The 20,825-nt window shown below is 37.0% G+C and overlaps 1 protein-coding gene across 1 annotated transcript; it reads right to left on the reverse strand.

The window, feature by feature from the left end:
• Positions 1 to 6,445: 6,445 nt before the first annotated feature.
• On the reverse strand, positions 6,446 to 7,431 carry LOC118836824 (olfactory receptor 8B3-like). The gene has a single exon (XM_036743978.1). It carries the CDS (start codon positions 7,400 to 7,402, stop codon positions 6,446 to 6,448), a length of 957 nt encoding a protein of 318 aa, XP_036599873.1. The 5' UTR covers positions 7,403 to 7,431.
• Between the last annotated feature and the right edge of the window lie 13,394 nt (positions 7,432 to 20,825).

Here is a 20,825-nt window from a genome sequence, read left to right on the forward strand (position 1 = left end):
TGTAACAGTGTTCCAATTTTCCCATATCCTCTCTACCATTTATCATTTCCCTGTTTTGTCATGTTAGTGAATCTGACAGAAGAGATCTGGTACCTCAGAGTTGTTTTGATTTGCATTTCTCTAATCAATAATGATTTAGAGCATTTTTTCATATACCTGTAGATATCTTTAATTTCTTCCTCTGAAAACTGCCATTCATATCCTTTCATGGGCCATTTTTGATTAGTTGACACTATTGAGTCTTACCCCAGTCATACTCTCAGAAGTGGTGTTTTCCCTTTCTGCTCCTAACATTTTCCTTCCATATACCTCCTAGCTCCGGGGATTCCCTTTGCTGGTGGATTGATGGGGATATTGTTTGTGTATGAGTGAGTGTGTGTGTGTGCGTGTGTGTGTGTGTGTGTGTGTGTGTGTGTGAGTGAGTGTGTGTGTGTGTGTGACAGAGAGAGAGAGACAGAGAGAAGAGAGAGAGAGAAAGAGAGAGAGAGAGAGAGAGACAGAGAGAGAGAGAGAGAGAGAGAGAGAGAGAGAGACAGAGACAGAGAGAGACAGAGACAGAGACAGAGAGAATTTTCCACAGTCAAATCACCATTTATCTCAGCCCAGTTAATGGAACTCTCAATGGAGAAGACTTCTAGGGGATTCCAAAGCTTACTCTCAACTTTCTTGGAGTCTTTGTAATCAATGACTTTTTTCCTAAGGGAGAGGGCCAGATTAAACTCCATGAATTCATGACTCTGGGTCATTTCCAACAAATCAAAAATAATGAGAAAAGCAAAAATGTTAATAGAGTAGAATCATTCAACAGCTAGGATAATAAACAACTTTCTTTTCATTTGTATAAAGATGACATGATTGACAATGTGAATTATTTCTATGTGTGATATTGTTACTATGCATCATGGTAGTTTCTGAAGTTTTTGGTGAAGGTTGGTGTAAAGCAGATGCTGAGAATTCACCTTCTACACTAATTGATTGGGACCAAATTGTTCATGATTTTCCAGTACTTAAGAAAGGAAATTTTGGTTTATCACTTTCTACCATTCTATCCCAAAGCATTCCTTCTGTTGTATGACAGACCCCAAACATTGTCATTATAAAACTGCATTTGATCTTAGAAGTGTAGTACTAAAATTGTAGGCCTAGTATCTTTTATTTGTTTTATTATTTTTATGTGAACAGTTGGTGTTTTATTTGTAATTTTTACCCTTACATTTTATGGATCTGTTTTCTTTTTAACATTACATTTACGAGTTTTTACTTCATGTTGGTTCTCTTGTAACCAAGTAAAACTGTGAAATAAAATTAGTAATACAGTGATATTATCTGAAAGTGAATATACAATATCAGATCTGTAGCATCCTCACCTCTATATTTTTAAATGAATGTAAACCCATTTTCTTTCCTTCTGCCCATCAAATTGGAAAAAAAATTAAGAAACGTACAAAAGAAGAAAAACATGTTTCTTCCAATGGCCCTATACTAGAATATATGTCTCATTCCACATCCTAAGTCTATCACCTCACTATAATGACTAATATATTTAATCATCAGTCCTCTGGAATCATGAATAGTCATTTCATTGATGGTAGTTGTTACAGCTTTCTAAGTTGCTTGATTTTATACTGTTCTACTAACTGTCCTCCTATACATGCTCATTTACCACTTCATCAATTGATAAAAGTCTTCAAAATTTCTATGGAAGTGTTATACCATAAATTGATCCAGTTCTGATATAGTAGCAAGCACCCTGGCATACCGAGGATGTCCTGCTAGCACAGGTTCTTAGATATGCTTTTCAAGGAAAGACTTTTAATTATATTCAGTAGTTCAGGCGAGGGTCAGCACCCTGAACATTAGAAAAATACAAGCAGAGAAAATTAGCATAAAGACCAACAGACAGGGCTCTTAACTACCTGAATCAAAGCAATATTGCTATACACTTTACATACATCACTGGATCCAGAAAGCCTTTACATCTGAACATATGGCTACTGAGTCTTGACCAGGGAATCAAAAGATCCTTCTCATAAGCAAACCCCCAAAAGCAAAATACCAACTCAGAGTGAGGGGGAGGGTGGAAAAGGGGAGAAAATTTGTAACTCAAAATCTCGTGGAAATCGATATTGGAAACTAAAAATATTAAATAGCAAAATATGAGAATTAAAATTTAAAAAAGGAAATAAAAGCAAAACATCTTACTCAATGTACAATATCAATGTGCATGTACAATATCTCAATATACATGTAAGATATCAAGTTAGATAGCTTCATTGAAAACACATTAAAGAGGACCTTCACTTTGTCGCATATTTTTTCTAAAGGTCAAAGAATATAATTTGGATTCAAATTAAAGTAAATTGATTTCAAAAGGGTGAGCTCAAATTGAGAGGTCACGTACGTACAATCTTTGAAAGTAACAATTACAAATTTCTTGGTGTTAAGCCCAAGGATATCAAGGAGAAAGTCATAACTAAATATTTTAGATTACTGGCACACCAAAATCAAAGCTGATTGGGGAGAATACATTAAAAGTAATTAATGTCCATGAAATATGAGACTGAGTATATACATTATGAATTTTAAAATAGACCATAAGTGTTTTGGAAAGTATCATCAAAAAAGTCCATACCATTTTAATAGAAAAATAAGGATCATCATTCAATGGCAGTTATAAAAAGATTCAGATTTCCATGCAAAACAAATGAGTAAGAAGATTGATACACATTCTTAAAGCATACAATGAACAGGAAAAAAACCTTACAGAAATAACCTTTACAGAGGTAAAGAGTAATAAATAGTAAAGATAATAAGTGATAGATTATATTAGATTTGTTGAATTATTGTAACTGAAAATGGGTCACCCCCACATGGAACCTATGAAAGACCTAATTAAATAGCTTTGTAATGATGGAACCAAAAGTTCTTCCATGTAAAATGCACACATAAATTCATCCAATATTATTCCCACAAATAAGTGTTGAATAAATAACTTAGTCATGTGTATTTGTTTATGGAAAGAGAAGGAAATTTGGGATCACAGAATTGTTATCAGACATTACATAAGGGTTTTCCTCAAGGATAAATGCAAATTATGAAAGGAAAGAGGGAAACCTTTGAAATACCTCAATGAAATATTTAAAATTTTAGCTCTTATAGAATACCTTACAAGACATGACCTGGTGGCTAGAATTATACATGAGAGGCTCAATACTTTTCATGGATTGAAAACATGACTATCACTATCCTACAGATAAAGATCTCAAACTATTAAGGGAAATGTAACCAATAAACTATACCAGAACTGAACAGTCACAACTGCCCAGATATGGTTTTGAACCAAAAAATTTTTGATGTTGCTCTATTAAATCCACATAAACTCCAAGCTACATGGAACAAAAGTCTTCAAAATATAAATGCCTAACAAAAAAAATTAGAAATGTATGAAAACAAGAAAGAGGTGTATAACATCCTGATTGTTCTGTCTGCTACTGCAGTGGTACCAGGGATACTTTTAACAACCCTGCCGAGAATAGAATTACGTCCTTTGACCTAACTACAAAAAGCAATAATTTTAACCAGTTGAACTTTAGTGTGCAGAGCATTCAATATAAAAATATAGTGGGATGATGACTTGTCTCAATATTGTTTTTATTTGATCCCCATTGGAAAAGAAGGAAGGGAATTTAATACATAAATAGACAAATAATAATGGGCTTTTATGGAGAGTTTTAAAGTTTGTAAAACATTTTTCTTATGTTTTATCAGTTGATCTCAGGACAACTTTTTGAAATAGTACTATTATTCCTGTTTTGTTGGTAAGGAAACTTAAGTTATGAAAAGTTAAGTTTGCCAATGTCAAATAGGTACTAAATATCTGAGTTGGTATTTGAGATGAGATCTCAGCACTCTTTCTACTATACCATGCTCCTTTTCAACAACAAAAACTTTGAAGTCTAAACTGCTCCTCAAGTAACGTTCAACTCTTCAAATATTGACTCTTTTTCTTAATACCTATGTCACTCTGGCAAGCACTTAACCTCCATAAAAAGACAGTGTTGGTCTAGATGGAATCTAAGTCCCTTCCAGTTCTAAAATTGTGGTTCTATGTTTTAGAGTAGAGTCATCTCCAAACTTTTTGTTCTTACATAACTACAATAAAAATATATGGAGCATGCATCTCCAAAATATTCATTACTTAATTACATATACTAGCATATTAATATATTTTTACTATCATACCTATTTGACAAGGCTCTCCCACAGAGACTACAGATATTTTTACTATATCTTCAGAGCCAAATGAAATGTTGCAGAAAGGGCAGTTTCACTGGTGTTTTTGAGCTTCAGTTACAACTAACTCTCTATCGGGGATTCTTCCTAATGGAGGTAGGGAAAATTGGGGGATTCAACTTTGATCTATGAAGATCTATAAGTAATTGATGGATAATACACAAATAAAGTTCTTTTTAGAACTATCTTAACTGCTCTTTTACAAGGAAATATAAAGAGAACTTTATGAAAAAGCCTTGAGATAGTAAAACTTTAAACAATATTCTGAAGGAACTGTTACCTGTGATAGCTGAAGACAGGACTGAGAAAAAATAAAATATTTTCTGGGAAACTGAATTTTCTTTATCTCATTTATTGAATAGATGAAAGAATTTAAATAAGCTATTCATCCTCAGGATAAGTTCCCAGATAAGATTAAATAAATCATCTTAGAAGGCAGTTTAGATGAAAAACATTTCTGCAGAAATGAAAGGAAACAATGGTCCAGGTATATGTACAGCAACCATACATTCATGAACAACAAATATACAAAGTCGCTATGGAAATAGGAATGGATTCATAAAGAAAGTGGTGCTCAAAATAAGTTGAAGAAAACTAGAAACTCTAAGAAGTTTGGGTGAGAATGGAGTGTATTACAGGTGTCAGAGAGCTAGTGCAAATCATCAGGATAAAAGTGGAATGCCATGCAGGAGGGACACTTAGGCCATTATGGTTAATTCAGGGTGTGAGGAGAGGAATAAATTGGAAAAGGAAGAAGGGGTCAAGGTGTAAAGAGTTTTCAGCGCCAAACATACTTTCATGACTTGGTCTCTTCCACCTTTCCATTAAGATTCTGATAATAAATATAAAGTTGTTGAGTATTGGCATTCTATTGGATGTTCTGTGACTCTATTTGTGGTTTTCTTAGCAAAGATACTGGAGAGGTTTGCCATTTCCTTCTCATATTACAGATGATGAAACTGAGGCAAACAAGGTTAAGTGACTTACCCAGGGTCACAGGGCTAGTAAGTGTCTGAAGCAAGATTTGAATTCAGGTCCTTCTGTCTCCAGGGTCAGGATTCTATCCACTGTGCCACTGAACTTGCTGTATAAATGTCATAGGACACAGCCCCAAAATGATGCCTTTTGAATTATGAGGGTTCAGTCAATTTAACAATAGAAAGGAAACTTCCCTCAGGAAAGGTTTATAAGTCAAATCAACTTGCTCAAATCTCTCTTATATTGTAACTGTCATAAAAATGTTTCTGCTAGCAATTTTTCAGAAACTGAAAATGTTTTCTTCAAAAGTGGTCTCTCTTAGTTGTCCATTTTTCATAACGTCCTAGTTGTAAATATACATACTGAGAATGTCTAATTATAGTTCTGGGCCAGACCAGCCTTATTGTATGTCTATTGTGGAAGTGAAAAAACACCTGGATCATCTTCTAATAGAAGCAGTGGTGCCTAAAAGGATAGGGATTTGGATCAGGGAAAAAGTGAATGGAAATTGCTTTGAGTTTTCATGTTAAGAACAGATTATATTTATGTGCACCAATCCAAATTTGACAACAATTTTGAGAGCGCAAAAGTGCAGTTAACAAAAGGGCTATAAGGTTAGTTATACTTTGCTTGCTTGAGTGAGGCAGAACAGAAGGAGGTAAAAGAGTTGCATTATGTCTACATCATTTGGACATGTGATTACTATTTTCTCAGCAATGTACTTTCATGTATTGCCTTCCTGAATTGATGATCAGTAATAATGGGCAGAGAATGAAAAGCCTACCACAATTAAGATATACCTTATTGAATGAGTCCATGGGATATTTGCATTTTCACAGAGGGTCATAGAGCAAAGATTTATAGATAGAAGGGATCTTAGAAGCCACATAGTCCAAATGCTTCAATGTTTACAGTTGAAAAATGTGAAGCCTACAAAGGGTAAGAGACTTGCCCAAGGTCACAGAGAAAGAACATCCAGGATTTATACCCTGATCAGCTTACTCTAAAGCCAACACTTTCCACTGCCTCTTTAAACCAAAGAAAGTAAGGCCTGGTGGTAGAATGAGCAATAGAGAACAGGGAGAAAAGAATTTGGGTAAAGATTCCATCCTGGGATAGTTTTTATTAACCAAGGAAAAAAAAGGAACCTAATGGCCCTTGAATTCAACTCATATTATGAAAATCCTGCGCTTGTTCTGGAAAATATTCTTCCTTTCAAGGTTTTCCTAAAGGCAACCTTAACATCTTTATTCCTAAGACTATAAATGATGGGGTTTAGCATGGGCACCACATTTGTGTAAATGACTGAAGAAACTTTCCCCTGCTCTTCAGACCCTGATGAAGATGGCTTGAAATACATGAATGAAGCTGAACCAAAGAAAAGAGTGATCACAATTATGTGGGAGCTGCAGGTGCTAAAAGCTTTGGACCTGCCTTCAGTGGAGCTGATTTTCAGGATACTGGACAGGATGAGAGCATAAGAGATGAAGATGGTGACACTAGGTACTGTGATGTTAATGCCCACAAAAACGAAAACCAACAGCTCATTGACATATGTATTGGTGCAGGAAAGCTGGAGGACAGGGAGTATGTCACACATGTAGTGGTTTATGATGTTGGCATCACAGAAGGACAGTCTCAACATGCATCCAGTGTGGGCTATTGCACCAGCAAACCCCATTACATATGCCCCACCCAATAGCAATGAACACACCTGATTGGACATAATAACATTATATAGCAATGGATTACAGATGGCGACATAACGATCATAAGCCATTATTGTCAATACATAGTTTTCAGATATAACAAAAAAACAATAGAAAAAGAGCTGAGCCATACACCCTGAATAAGAGATGATGTTTTTGGTTAGGACAAAATTCATCAACATTTTGGGAGTAAAGACAGAGGAGTAGCAAAGATCTATGAAAGATAAGTTGAAGAGGAAATAGTACATAGGATTGTGAAGCTCAGAATTCATCCTGATTAAAATGATCAGTCCCACATTTCCCACTATAGTGATCACATAGGTCCCCATAAACAGGAGGAATAGAGGTAGCTGGAGCTCTGCTTGATCTGTTAAGCCTGCAAGGATGAATTCAGTCACTGAAGAGGAATTTTCCAAAGACATTCTCCCCTTGAGGGATCTATGAGGAGAGGAAAAAAGTCATGCTAGAAGCAAAATAAATTCAACAAACCCTCTTCCCCAGTTATGGAAAAGGAGCAATTCTGGAAGTGTCTGGACAGCATCATCACCATGCAATGAAGGTTGTGTTCTTATCATCCCCAAGACATGCAGGGATTTAGATTAGGCTGAGTAAGTGTCTCCATGAGCTTAATGACGAGTTTCCCTGTAGAATAACAGTTGGTGTTCCTCAGACTCCAAAGCAAAAAGAAACCAGGAAAATTACAGTATTTTCCCCCATTCCCCCAAATTTCCTCTATGCTGGACACCTCAGGAAGAACTTTAAATACTTTTCTTCATTTCAGAAGCGCTGAATTAGTACCTCAAAGATTCCTTGAAATGCCTATGATAAAAGTATTATTACCATTATATTAATTATCAACAATATTACCAATGAGGCTGTTAGTAAGAAAAATTAGTAAGAAAAATAATAATTGCAAGCATTGACACCTATTATGTGTCAAACACTGCCTTAAATCCCTTACAAATATTAGATCATTGATCCTAATAACAACCCTGGGCAGTAGGCGCTATTCTTATTTCCAGTTAATAATTGAGGAAACTGAGGCAAACAGAGATTAAGTAACATTTCCCAAGGTCACACAGCTTGTTACTGCCCAAAGCTGGATTTGAACTCAGGTCTTTCTGATTTAAAGCCCAGGGTTCTATCCATTGCACCACCCAGGTACCTGCAAAGTGGATCCAGAGTCTCTTTTTCAGAGTATAGAGTCCTATGCTGGTAAGGTACTAATGGTACCAAGATCCCCATTACTTTTGTGTCCTCTCTTTCCCATTCTTCTCTAGACCAAACCAGAAGACGTATGTATGAGTCAGTGATGAAGCTTAGGGACATGCTATTTTATAGAATCCTCAAATCTCCTGGTTGGCAAAGCAGGGAGGACAAAATTGAAGGAAAAATAAAAAATGAATGTCTTGCATGCTCACCTTTCTCCTGCCTAGACACTTCAATGATGGTCTTTACTGGTTTTGAGGCCCTGGGTTCTGAAGGAGAAATAATTCTGATAAGGGTGAGCAGAGATTCTCCCTCTTCTATTCCTTTTTCCACTGAATCAATCAGAGCATAAACCTCAGCCTCTAGACTGAATAAAAAGATTTTTTGAGCTACATAGATCATAGGTTATGACCTTGACTTCATCTGGGGAGTGCTCCAGATTTAGGGGAGGAAATGGTGTCCAGAGGCATCACCATAATCAACAGGTGATAGGAAACTGAAGGTTTTATTCTGGATAAGATATTTTTGTGGACTATATTGGAAACACAGGGAGGATCCAGCAGGTTTTCTCCCTGGAATCAAACTCTTCAGGGAGCACTAATTACAATGTCCATGTTTACACACTGTATCACAGAATTTTTTTCTCCTAAGAGATTCAATCTTCTACTCAGCCTTTAAATTCACACATGGGACTTCCCCCATTTTTTTCCAACCTTCGTTCTGAGAATTTCTCTCTTGCACACTGTTTCATGAAGCCACCATGTCTACAACTTTTCTACATGATTCAGAGAATGAAGGGAAAGTATGATGTTAGAGGGGTACAGCCCCAAAGTGAGCTCTCAAGAAGATACATGGGAGCATGAGCTGTCTATATGTTCCTGTCAAGATAGTTAGGCTGAGTTAACCTATTGGTGTCCAGAGGAAAATATTCTCCTCACCATGTGTAATCCTGAAGCCAAGTTCATTTAAAGAAGTTAGATCCTCTACACTTGTGCACCATTTGTATGTTAACTACACACACACACACACATGCTCTACTTACTTCTATAGACATATATTGGTCTATCCACCCCGAGCCCCCACAAATTGTAAATTCCTTCAGTATGACTTTTGTTTTGATTTTTGAGTAAGGGATGCATAAATGAAGGAAGGAGTTAAAATATCAGATATCAGTCAGTTTTCTTTTGAGGAAGAGTAGCATGGCAATACTCCACATATTGTTTTTCTACTTCTTCTACTATGTATTCCATCATGGTTCCTAGAAAAAAAAAACTTTCATAACCACTTACTTAACCTCTATTAAAGATGAAAATAAAAATCCTGAAAAATTAAGCAAGAAGGTACCAAGAATTAAAATTTAAAAAGAAAGAAAAATCTCAGTGAATGAAGAGTTTTTAAAGAAAGAAAAAATAAAGAGATCTACCAATGTCTAATTTAATTTTTTGGAAATGTAAACATTATTTGACTCTAAATAATCTGTTTCTCTCATTTTACAGATATGGAAAGTGAGGACCAGAGAATTTATGAATTGCCCACAATTACAAAGATTATAATGAACTAATTCAAACATAGGTCTTCACACTCAAAATTTAGAATACTCTCTGTAAAAATATGATATGCACATATTAAGTCTGAAAATGCCAATTGGTCTCTGTTGTTAGGAGGTATATTCCATTTGTTTCATTTGTCTATTGCAATGTTATTTTTGGCTTTTTGTTTCTTTTCATCATGTGAAATTTGCCATCATTTTATGCAATTACTTTGTGGCCCATTTGTATTAAAATTTCTGTCAATTGATTTAAAGTTATAGATTAATTTTGTTTTACTATTACAATCTTAATTAGTTTAAAATAGACAACACTTGAATATTGAATGCCCCTCTAGTTATTTAATTCTACTTTATTTCTATGGAAATTATTTTTGTGTTTATAAAAACCACAGCTATGTGTTAGTAGGTTAAATCTCAAATAATGAATGCATTTTGTTACTACCTTAAACATCATTTCTCTTTCAATCTATATTTCTTTTGTTATTCATATGTAGAGAACTGATTTTGTGGACTTCATTTATCATGTTCCTCCATTTCAAGCTACTCATCTCAATAACCTTTTTGCCATTAATTTTGGATATACTGAGTAAAACAACCTATCACCTACAAATAACTTGTTTTCTATTTTCCAGTTCTCATTTCTTGAATTTGTATTTTTATTATCATATTGCTATACTTAGTATTTCTAGAACTTTGTTGGGAAAGCTTAGCTGTAAATAATGGTAATATTTGGTTTTAAATGGTGTTTCTTTTTTTTTCTAATTTTTATTTAATATATTGAGTTTTCAGAATTGATTTTCACAAGAGTTTGAATTACAAATTTTCTCCCCATTTCTACCCTCCCCCCAACTCCAAGATGGCCTACATTCTGGTTGTCCTATTCCCCAGTCAGCCCTCCCTTCTATCACCCCACTCCCCTCCCATCCCCTTTTCCCTTTCTTTCTTGTAGGGCAAGATAAATTTCTACACCCCATTGCCTATGTACCTTATTTTCTAGTTGCATGCAAAAACTTTTTTTTTGTTTTTGAACATCTGTTTTTAAAACTTTGAGTTCTAAATTCTCTCCCCTCTTCCCTTCCCACCTACCCTCCCTAAAAAATCAAGCACTTCAACATAGGCCACATGCGTATCATTATGGATAACCCTTCCACAATACTCATGTTATGAAAGACTCACTATATTTTGCTCCTTCCCAACCCATCCCGCTTTATTGAATTTTCTCCCTTGACCCTGTCACATTTCCAAAGTGTTTGTTTTTGATTACCTCCACCAGCATCTTCCCTCCCTTCTATCATCACTCCTTTTTTATCTTCTTCTTCCTCCTTTTTTCCTGTGGGGTAAGATACCCAATTGAGTATGTATGCTATTCCCTCCTCAGGTCAAATCTGAAGAGAGCAAGATTCACTCATTCCCCCTCAGCTGACTTCTCTTCCCTTCCTACAGAACTGCTTTTTCTTGCCACTTTTATGCGAGATACTTTACCTGATTCTATCTCTCCCTATCTCCCTCTCTCAACATATTCCTCTCTCATCCCTTAATTTGATTTTATTTCTTTTAGATATCTTCCCTTCATCTTCAACTCACGCTGTGCCCTCTCTCTCTCTCTCTCTCTCTCTCTCTCTCTCTCTATATATATATATATATATATATATATATATATATATATACACACACACACACATATGCATATATATACATAAACATATATATGTATATATATGAATATTCCCTTCAGCTACCCTAATACTGAGGTCTCATGAATCATACTTATCATCTTTCCATGTAGGAATGTAAACAAAACAGGTCAACTTTAGTAAATCCTTTGCAATTTCTTTTTCTTAATTACCTGTTCATGCTTCTCTTGATTCTTGTGTTTGAAAGTCAAATTTTCTATTCAGCTCTGGTCTTTTCACTGAGAAGGCTTGAAAGTCCTCTATTTTATTGAAAATCCATATTTTGCCTTGGAGCATGATACTCAGTTTTGCTGATTCTTGTTTTTTTTATAAATTTCTTTATTTATTTTTAGTTTACCACACATGGTTCTACATAGTTTTGAGTTCCAGTTTTTCTCCCCTCCCTCCCCCCTCCCTCCCCAAGACGGCATGGAGTCTCATATAACTGTCATGTATGACTTTGCATTGAATTAATTTATGCACTAGTCAAGTCGTGGAGAAGAATTTTGATCAATGGAATGAATCATGAGAAAGAAGAAACAGAACCAAAAAAAAAAGCCCAAAAACAAAAACAAAAGAGAAGCAGAAAAGGTGAGCATGTAGTGTGCCTCAGTCTGTATTCAAACTTCGCAGTTCTTTGTCTGGATGAAGATAGCATTCTCCATCGTGAGTCCCCTGGAGTTGTCCTTGCCCCTTAGGCTGCTGAGAAAAGCACAGTATGTCAGGGTTGGTCCTCACGGAATCCACATATCTGTGGCTGTGCACAACGTTCTCCTGGCTCTGCTCCGCTCACTCAGCATTATGTCGTGTAGGTTTTTCCAGGTTGTTATGAAGTCTGCATCATCCCCATTTCTTATGGCACAATAGTATTCCATCACCTTCATATACCACAGCTTGTTCAGCCATTCCCCAATTGATGGGCATCCCTTTGATTTCCAATTCTTGGCTACCACAAAGAGAGCTGCTATAAATATTCTTGTACATATGGGTCCTTTTCCCGCTTGCGTGATTTCTTTGGGATACAACCCTAGAAGTGGTATTGCTGGGTCAAAGGGTATGAACATTTCTATAGCCCTTTGGGCATAGTTCCACACCGCCCTCCAAAATGGCTGGATCATGAAGGCAGTGTCTTACCGGAGCTCTCTCACAAGGTCTGTCAGATTCCCATAAAAAAGTGATTCTTGTTTTTAATCCTAGCTCCATTGACCTCCGGAATATCGTATTCCAAGCCGCTCGATCTTGGGTATTCTGATTGTGTTTCCACAACACTCAAATTGTTTCTTTCTGGCTGCTTGAAGTGTTTTCTCCTTGTTCTGGGAGCTCTGGAATTTGGCGACAATATTCCTAGGAGATTTTTGGGGGGATCTATTTGAGGAGGCGATCGTTGGATTCTTTCAATTTCTGTTTTGCCCTCTGGCTCTAGAATATCAGGGCAATTCTCCTTGATAATTTCTTGAAAGATGATATCTAGGCTCTTTTTCTGATCATGGCTTTCAGGTAGCCCAATCATTTCTAAATTATCTCTCCTGGATCTATTTTCCAGGTCAGTGGTTTTTGCAATGAGATATTTTACATTGTCTTCCATTTTTTCATTCCTTTGGTTCTGTTTTATAATATCTTGATTTCTCATCAAGTCACTAGCTTCCACTTGCTCCAATCTAATTTTGAAGGTAGTATTTTCTTCAGTGGTCTTTTGGACCTCCTTTTCCATTTGTCTAATTCTGCCTTTCAAGGCATTCTTCTCCTCATTGGCTTTTTGGAGCTCTTTTGCCATTTGAGTTAGTCTATTTTTTAAGGTGTTGTTTTCTTCAGTGTATTTTTCAGCATTTTTTTGGGTCTCCTTTAGCAAGCCATTGACTTATTTTTCATGGTTTTCCTGCATCCTTCTCATTTCTCTTCCCAATTTTTCCTCTACTTCTCTAACTTGCTTTTCCAAATCCTTTTTGAGCTCTTCCATGGCCTGAGACCAGTTCATGTTTTTCTTGGAGGCTTTTGTTGTAGGCTCTATGACTTTGTTGACTTCTTCTGGCTGTATGTTTTGGTCTTCTTTGTCACCAAAGAAGGATTCCAGAGTCCAAGACTGAATCTGGGTGCCTTTTCACTGCCTGGCCACATTCCAACCAACTAACTTGACCCTTGAGTTTTTCAGCAGGGTATGACTGCCTGTAAACTAAAGCGTTCTATGTTCCACTCTTGGGGGTATGCGCCAGCTCTGCCACACCAGTACTCCTCCTTTCCCAAGAACCCCCAACATGGACTGGGCTTAGATCTTCAGCAGGCTCTGCACTCCTGCTCTGATCCTCCACTTAATTCCTCCCACCAGTTGGGCCTGGGGCCAGAAGCAACTGCAGCTGTACTTCTGTAGCTGGCCCAGGTCCGCTGCCCCCGGGGCTGAACTCCTTCCAGTCCCGCAGCTTTTCCCACTAACCTTCTCTGTTGTCTTTGGTGTTTGTGGGTTGAGAAGTCTGGTAACTGCTGCAGCTCACTGATTCAGGGTGCTAGGGACGCTCTACCCGGCTCCTGGTCTGGTTGGCCTGCGCTGCTCATGCTGGGCTTGCTCCACTCCTCTGTGCTCTGCTCTCAGCTCCGTGCGGGATAGACCTCACCCAGAGACCATCCAGGCTGTCCTGGGCCGGAGCCCTGCTTCCCTCTGCTCTTTTGTGGGTTCTGCAGTTCTAGAATTGGTTCAGAGCCATTTTTTATAGGTTTTTGGAGGGACTCGGCAGGGAGTTCACACTAGTCCCTGCTTGAGTCCTGCCTGGCACTCAACAATCACCAGTGGCTGCGAAAAGCTGTAGCATGCACAGCAGCATCAACCTAGTAAAACATCTTTGCAGATGGGCTAAACTAAATTAAAGGTGTTTGTTGGGCCACAAGGCCACTGATTGGTTAGGGGGTGTGTCAACCACAAGCATGAGAAGCCTCCAGTGAAATGAACAGATGAGAACAATTTGTTCCAATGTCCATGAAGGCAGCTGAAAAAGGTACTATGTATTGCTTAGAGCTTGCTCAGATATCAATGTTGCCAAGGTCATCCACTATACCCTGGGCCATCACCAGTTGAACTGACTTTTGTCTTGCCACTGAAATTCAAGGGCTCTGAAGGAGAGAGCAAGGCTGATGACTCTGTGCAACTCTGCTTCATATAAATCTAATTCATGAATGAGTCAAGACATACTCTGTGATGTCAAGTCCTCTTGGAAAAGGAAGGACAAACAACAACAACAATGATAATGACAATGTTCATAAAGAAAATAAGGAGGATGAAGTGGGAAAAAAGGAAGATCAAGAACATGGAGAACAAGAACAAGAAACTGTTGATGACGATGATGAATCTGACATGTAGAATATCAGGATGAGTGGAGCTCCTTCCTATTATAATACAAAAATAGGGGAAGATAAATGTGAATGAGAACTATCACTACCCATCTTACTGAAAATATTTGGTTGTTGACAGTATGGACCACAAAAACAGGCAAAGTATGATCAGGCAAAACCTTTCAGTCAGTTTTGCATTCATTACTTCTATACTGCAAATATATAAAACTAAATATAAGAGTGTTTGATATCTTTATGGAAATTTTTTTTTCCATTTTAAACATGCCTTCAATACAATAACATAAAAAGCAAATAATTTTAAAATAATATTTATTCAGGGAAATACTGTAAGACCATTATGGTTCTTCTTAACTTTAAACTCATTTTAATCTCTCCTAAATAGAAGTATAGCTTCCAAGTTTGTTTTTTTTTAAAAAAAGAAATGAAACCAAAATATCTTATTCTCTCAAAGTACAATCTCAATCTATAATGTACTCAATACACATGGAAGACACCAAGTTACTTGACTCAAATGAAAACATTGCAGAGCTCCCTTACTTTCTGGCATAACTTTTCCAGTAGTCTAAGAAAGTAATTTGAATTCAAATAAATTTAAATTTATTTGAAAGGGTTGAGCTTGAATCCAGAGGTCACATAGGTATAATCTGTGAAGGCAATAGTTACATTGTCCTCCAGCAAGACATATTGAGCATAAAGATATCAAGGAGAAAGCTATGACTCAATACTTCAGAAGACTTGCTGAAATACTGAATCAAAGCTAAATGGGAAGACTATATTTAAAGTAATTAATACCTATGAAATACCAAACTTCATATGTTTTCTGAATTTTAAAATAGACTATATCAGGTTTTTTCAAGTATCACAAAAATCCATACAATTTTAATGAAAAACAAGAATCATCATTCTAAGGCAGTTATAGAAAGATGAAGATTTCCATGCCAAAAAGGAAAAAAATTCACAGATATTCAAAAAGCACATGATAAATATATCAAAAAACCTATAGAAATAATCTTCAAAGTGGTAGATATCACTTCAACAAGTAATAGCAAAAAGGGTCATCTCCAGATAGAACCTGTGAAAGACCTAATTCCAATAGTTCTCTAATGATGGAACTAGTAAGTCTTCCATGTAAAATATACACATAAATTCATCCAATGATATCCAATGATATATCCAATGATGTGATAAACACAGAAAAGCATTGAATAAATAGCTGTGCCATGTGTATTTGTTTGTGAAAAGAGAATGAAATTCAGGACCACATCGTTGTTATCAGAAATTACATAAGATTTACCCCAAGGGAAAATGCTAATTATGAAAGGAAATAGTTGAGAAATGTGAAGCCAAAATGGTGGAGAAAAGGCAGGGAACTCTCACAAATTCCTCTCCAAACAACTTTAAAACAATGCCTCAAACCACATTCTGAAGTGGCAGAACCAACAAAAGGTCAGAGTGAAACAATTCTCCATTCCAGGACAACTTACAAGCTCAGCAAGAAAGTTCTGTTGCCCCTGAGTGGTGGTCAGGCCTGCAGCACAGTGGCAATTCAGTAGAGGGCCTTGGGAGCAGCTGCATCAGCTGCTACAGTGGATTTAGGAGCTCTCAGCACATAGACAATAAGGGGCATCAGTCAGACAACTGGTCAGAAGGAGATTACAAAGGACCCTTGAGGGCACTGGGTATAGGACCCTGTTGCATTTCCCATAAGCAGTTCTGAATCACAGTTCTCAGGGTGAGGAGGAGCACTAACACACTAGAGTTTATGGCACCTGCGTGGTGGGGATCCTGGTCACAGTTTCAGGTGTAGAAGAGTGCTTGTGGTCACTTTTGGGGAATCAGTGGCCCTAGCCTTAGGAGCAAGGCAATAAGAAGCACTAACTGCTTGCAACCACAGCACATCAGGATCTCAAGTCACAACTCCAGGGTTATAAGTCAAGAAAGCACTTGAGGCCACATTGGAGCAGGGGCCTTGGCCATGATTCCAGCACAGAGAAGAGTGTTTATGGTAGATCACTGGCTAGGGGAGCAGTGACCACATCTCTCCTTAGATCACACATCTTAGAAGAACCAGAAAAACATAAAGACACTCATAACTAGCTCTGAAAACAGCAGGATGAAATAACTGAAGTCTGGGATAGTACCTCCTTTAACTCCATATTAGAGCCCAATTTTTTGTTTGTTTAATTGTTTCTAAATCTTTGTGACCCCATTTAGAGTTTGCTTGGCAAAGATACTGGAGTGGCTTGCCATTTCCTTTTCCAGCTCATTTTACAGATGAGGAAACTAAAGCAAACTGAATTAAGTGATTTTCCCAGGGTCATACAGCTAGTAAGTGTCAGAGGTTGAATTGCAACTCAGGTCTTCTTAATTCCAGGCCTGGAGCTCTACACTGCACAGCCTTGCTATCCAGCACCTAAATTTACCAAAGTTTTAAAAACAAATGTTAAAAATTATTTTTATATGCAACTGGGAAATAAGATACACAGGCAATGGGGTATAAAAATCTATCTTACCCTACAGGAAAATAGAAAAGGGAAGTGATAAGTGAAGGAGGGAGGCATAGAAGGGAGGGCAGATCAGGGAAAAGGCTAATCAGAATGCATATAGTCTTGGGGTAGGGTGGGGAGAGATGGGGAGAAAATTTGAAACTCAAAATCTTGTGGAAGTGGATATTGAAAACTAAAAATAACTAAATAATTTTTTAAAAAAAATTGAAAAAGGAGGGCAGTAGACAAAGAACTTTAAGAAGTTCAGTAGCCAGGGCAAGAAATGATTTAAGGAGTTATGAATGCCCCGGTTTGTAGCATTTCCCAATTTCTGATGGGTAAATGCTCACACTGAAAATGGAACAATTAGCTTAGAGTGCTATATAGCAAGCTGTAGCATATCCTTGCATATACATATACACATATACGCACAATATACATTCACAAAGTCATTTACATACACACACATGAGCACTTACATATACGTGAATCAGACAAAGAGAGCAAGAAGTGAGAACAGATACTAAACATTGATCAATCTCTCTTCTTGACTGTCCATGATCACTGGTTCACTTTGAAACTTTCTATGTTGGAAACCCAGAACTATGGATTAATAAGTAGTGGGAAAAGAGCATAATTGAGTTGCTGGAGAGCCTAAATTTCCGAGAAAGAAGATACCTCTAAGCATGTCAAGCATTTGATGGGGTGTGAAGGAAAACTTCTTTGTTCAATGTACTCAGTGATTCCTTCAACAGGTATTTATTGACTGTTTATAGAGAGGACTTCCTTGTAATAAATGATAAGAAATTTATAAAAGGGTCTATATAGTTTCGGACCTTAAGTAGTAGAATGAATGAATGATTACATGGTACATATACTGGGACTGACACTAGTTAGATATCTATTACCTTCAGTATATACAAAAAAAGATAGCTCCTCTCCTCAAACTAGTCCATGGAAATAAGTGAGACAGAATGAGGAGTAAGGAGTTCTAGTTACTGTGTCTAATTCAATCCAATACATAAAACATTTATTATGTAATTACTGCATTAAGTCACTGTGCTAGCCACAAAGACAAATGAAAAACAGCCGCTGCAATCAAAAACCTTGTATTCTAAAGGCACAGCTCTGGCTAGATACCATGCAAACAGCAACCAATGGAGTGGGACTTCTTCCAGATAGTTTCTTTGGGCTTTTCCTCCATAAAAGAGGAGTCAGAGTGATGGCCAAAGTTTCACAGTATATGAACTAAAGGAGTTGGCATTCATACTGACCCCAGGACCATTTGTAGGGAACGGGTATAGTGGGAAAACCACTAAGGTCGGTGAACCTGTGTTTGAACATTATTTGCTTCCTTTATAATCATAAGCAAATCACTCTAACTCTCTGGATTTCAGTTTCTTCATCTATAAAATGAGGTGCTTGAACAAATAAAATATAATTTATTATATATGTGTATGTATGTACAAAACATAAAAAATAAAATAAATGACCTACAAAATCCCTTCTACCAGGGCAGCTAGGTGGCGCAGTGAGTAGAGTACTGGCCCTGGAGTCAGGAGGACCTGAGTTCAAATCTGGCCTCAGACACTTGACGCACTTACTAGCTGTGTGACCTGGCATAGTAGCAATTACATTTGAAGATCTTTCCCACCCATTGATGGGCCATGTGAACTGCTTATGTTACATGGTGGGAGGAGTTTCCTGACAGGAAAAGGAAGTTATGTCACAGAAAATGCTGAGGGGGAGAGAGAAAAAGATGTTGTGGCTGCTAAGGGCTGCCCACGTGATTGTTAGAACTGAACAGGCTGACCTAGATGTACTGTGAGTTTTTTGGGAGGAAGACCCCAGCAGGGGGTCAGAGAGTTTTGGGGATGGTGAGTTTCCAGGTTGTGATATTGTGTGTGGAATATTTTACTGCTGTGGTAGACTGGATAAACGGCTTGTGGGATCTGGTTCTCTGGAGTCTGAATAAATGGTTCTTCTTCTACCTTCTATGTGGAGAGTCTCATATACTTTGCAATACAGAACTACATTGGCATTTTGAGAATTATCATCCACATTGTTATCATTGCCTTACACATGGGCAAGTCACATAACCCCAACTGCCCTGCCTACCTCCTCCATAAAACAAACAAACAAAATCCCTTCTATTTCTAAATCTGATGATACTTCCAACACCATCCTTTTTCATAGGATTTAAAACAAAGATATGCAGAATGCAATGATTCTGGACTGGTGGAGATGAGGCAATTGTTATCAACCCCCAAAATTCCATCCTACTATTAAGTTATGCTCTTGAGCTGATTTACCTAGGAATCAAGGGAAAGTGTCCCCTATCTTTTATACTACCATAGCGCCCATGCTAAACCCTCTCATCTACAGCCTGAAAAACAAGGATGTCAAAATTGCCTTGAACAAAGTGATAAAAAGAAGAATGTTCTAATGAAAGGAGAAGTGTAAGAATAATGAGTTCAGTGGATGCTGAATTATGTGAGAGAGAGAGAGAGAGAGAGAGAGAGAGACTTTGCTTTGTACCAACCAGATACTCTACTCCCACACCTGTAATTACTGAGAAGCCCAATTTGGTCATATTTCTTATACCAGTTCTAGGAAGAAGTTCTGTTTCTGTGTTTGTCCTACTTTTTAATACCTCTCTAGTTGTCTTCTAGATTAACAGAGTAGTTATCCAATTCAGTCATGGATTAAACTAATAATGATATATAAAGAGATGTTTTTATTACTAGCTTAAAAATATGTGTGAAAATGAATTTTTCTTCCTGTCCTTTAGGGCAATAACTATTGAAACTAGCATTAAATCTTCAAATTTTCACAAAATAAATAATACAAAGATTTTAGAGAGAGAATATTTGCTATTTTCAAGTCTATCCTACTTGGTTGGTTTGTTTTTTGTTCAAGAAACTATACCCCAAAAAAAGATAAATGACCTGCCCCAAATCACAGAGAAAGTCAATTACAAAGCTAAGTCTTAAAGCTAGGTTCCTTGGATTTATGTGATAGATTACCCAAGATTTAAATTAGAGGAGAGCAATGCTCTTACCGTGATACCTTAAACAATAATACCAAGCACTACGTCTATACGTTGAATGTTCATGAAAGCACACTGATGGGATACTTGTGATCTATAGTACTAGGATTACAGAAACCATGGAATACAAATTGGAATCAAGGTAGCAGCATTGGTCTAAGGACCAAATCTATTATGTTAATATCAATTGAATGGAATACAGCTACCAATATATTGAATATCTACAAACTTTTCTAAATAATTATTGTTGCACAAAAGAACTTGAACCAATACCTGATGAAACAAAATCTATATGGATTCCCAAGAAAGTATGAAACTATTTCAGGTTATTCCCAACTATTTCACTAGAGAAATCACGATATTGCAAGAAGGGGTAAAAGGAAACAGGTAGCAAAATTTATACCCTGCACATGAGAAATAATTTACAGCACAGAAAAACTTGAATTCACACTATTGTATCTTTCAAAAGGAGAGGGAGAGAAAATTAATTAGGAAGACAAATATAAGTTAAATGAAGGACAATCTGGAGGATTAAAACTA

This window comes from Trichosurus vulpecula, chromosome 2 (assembly GCF_011100635.1).
Source record: "Trichosurus vulpecula isolate mTriVul1 chromosome 2, mTriVul1.pri, whole genome shotgun sequence".
Classification (NCBI taxonomy): Eukaryota; Metazoa; Chordata; class Mammalia; order Diprotodontia; family Phalangeridae; genus Trichosurus; species Trichosurus vulpecula.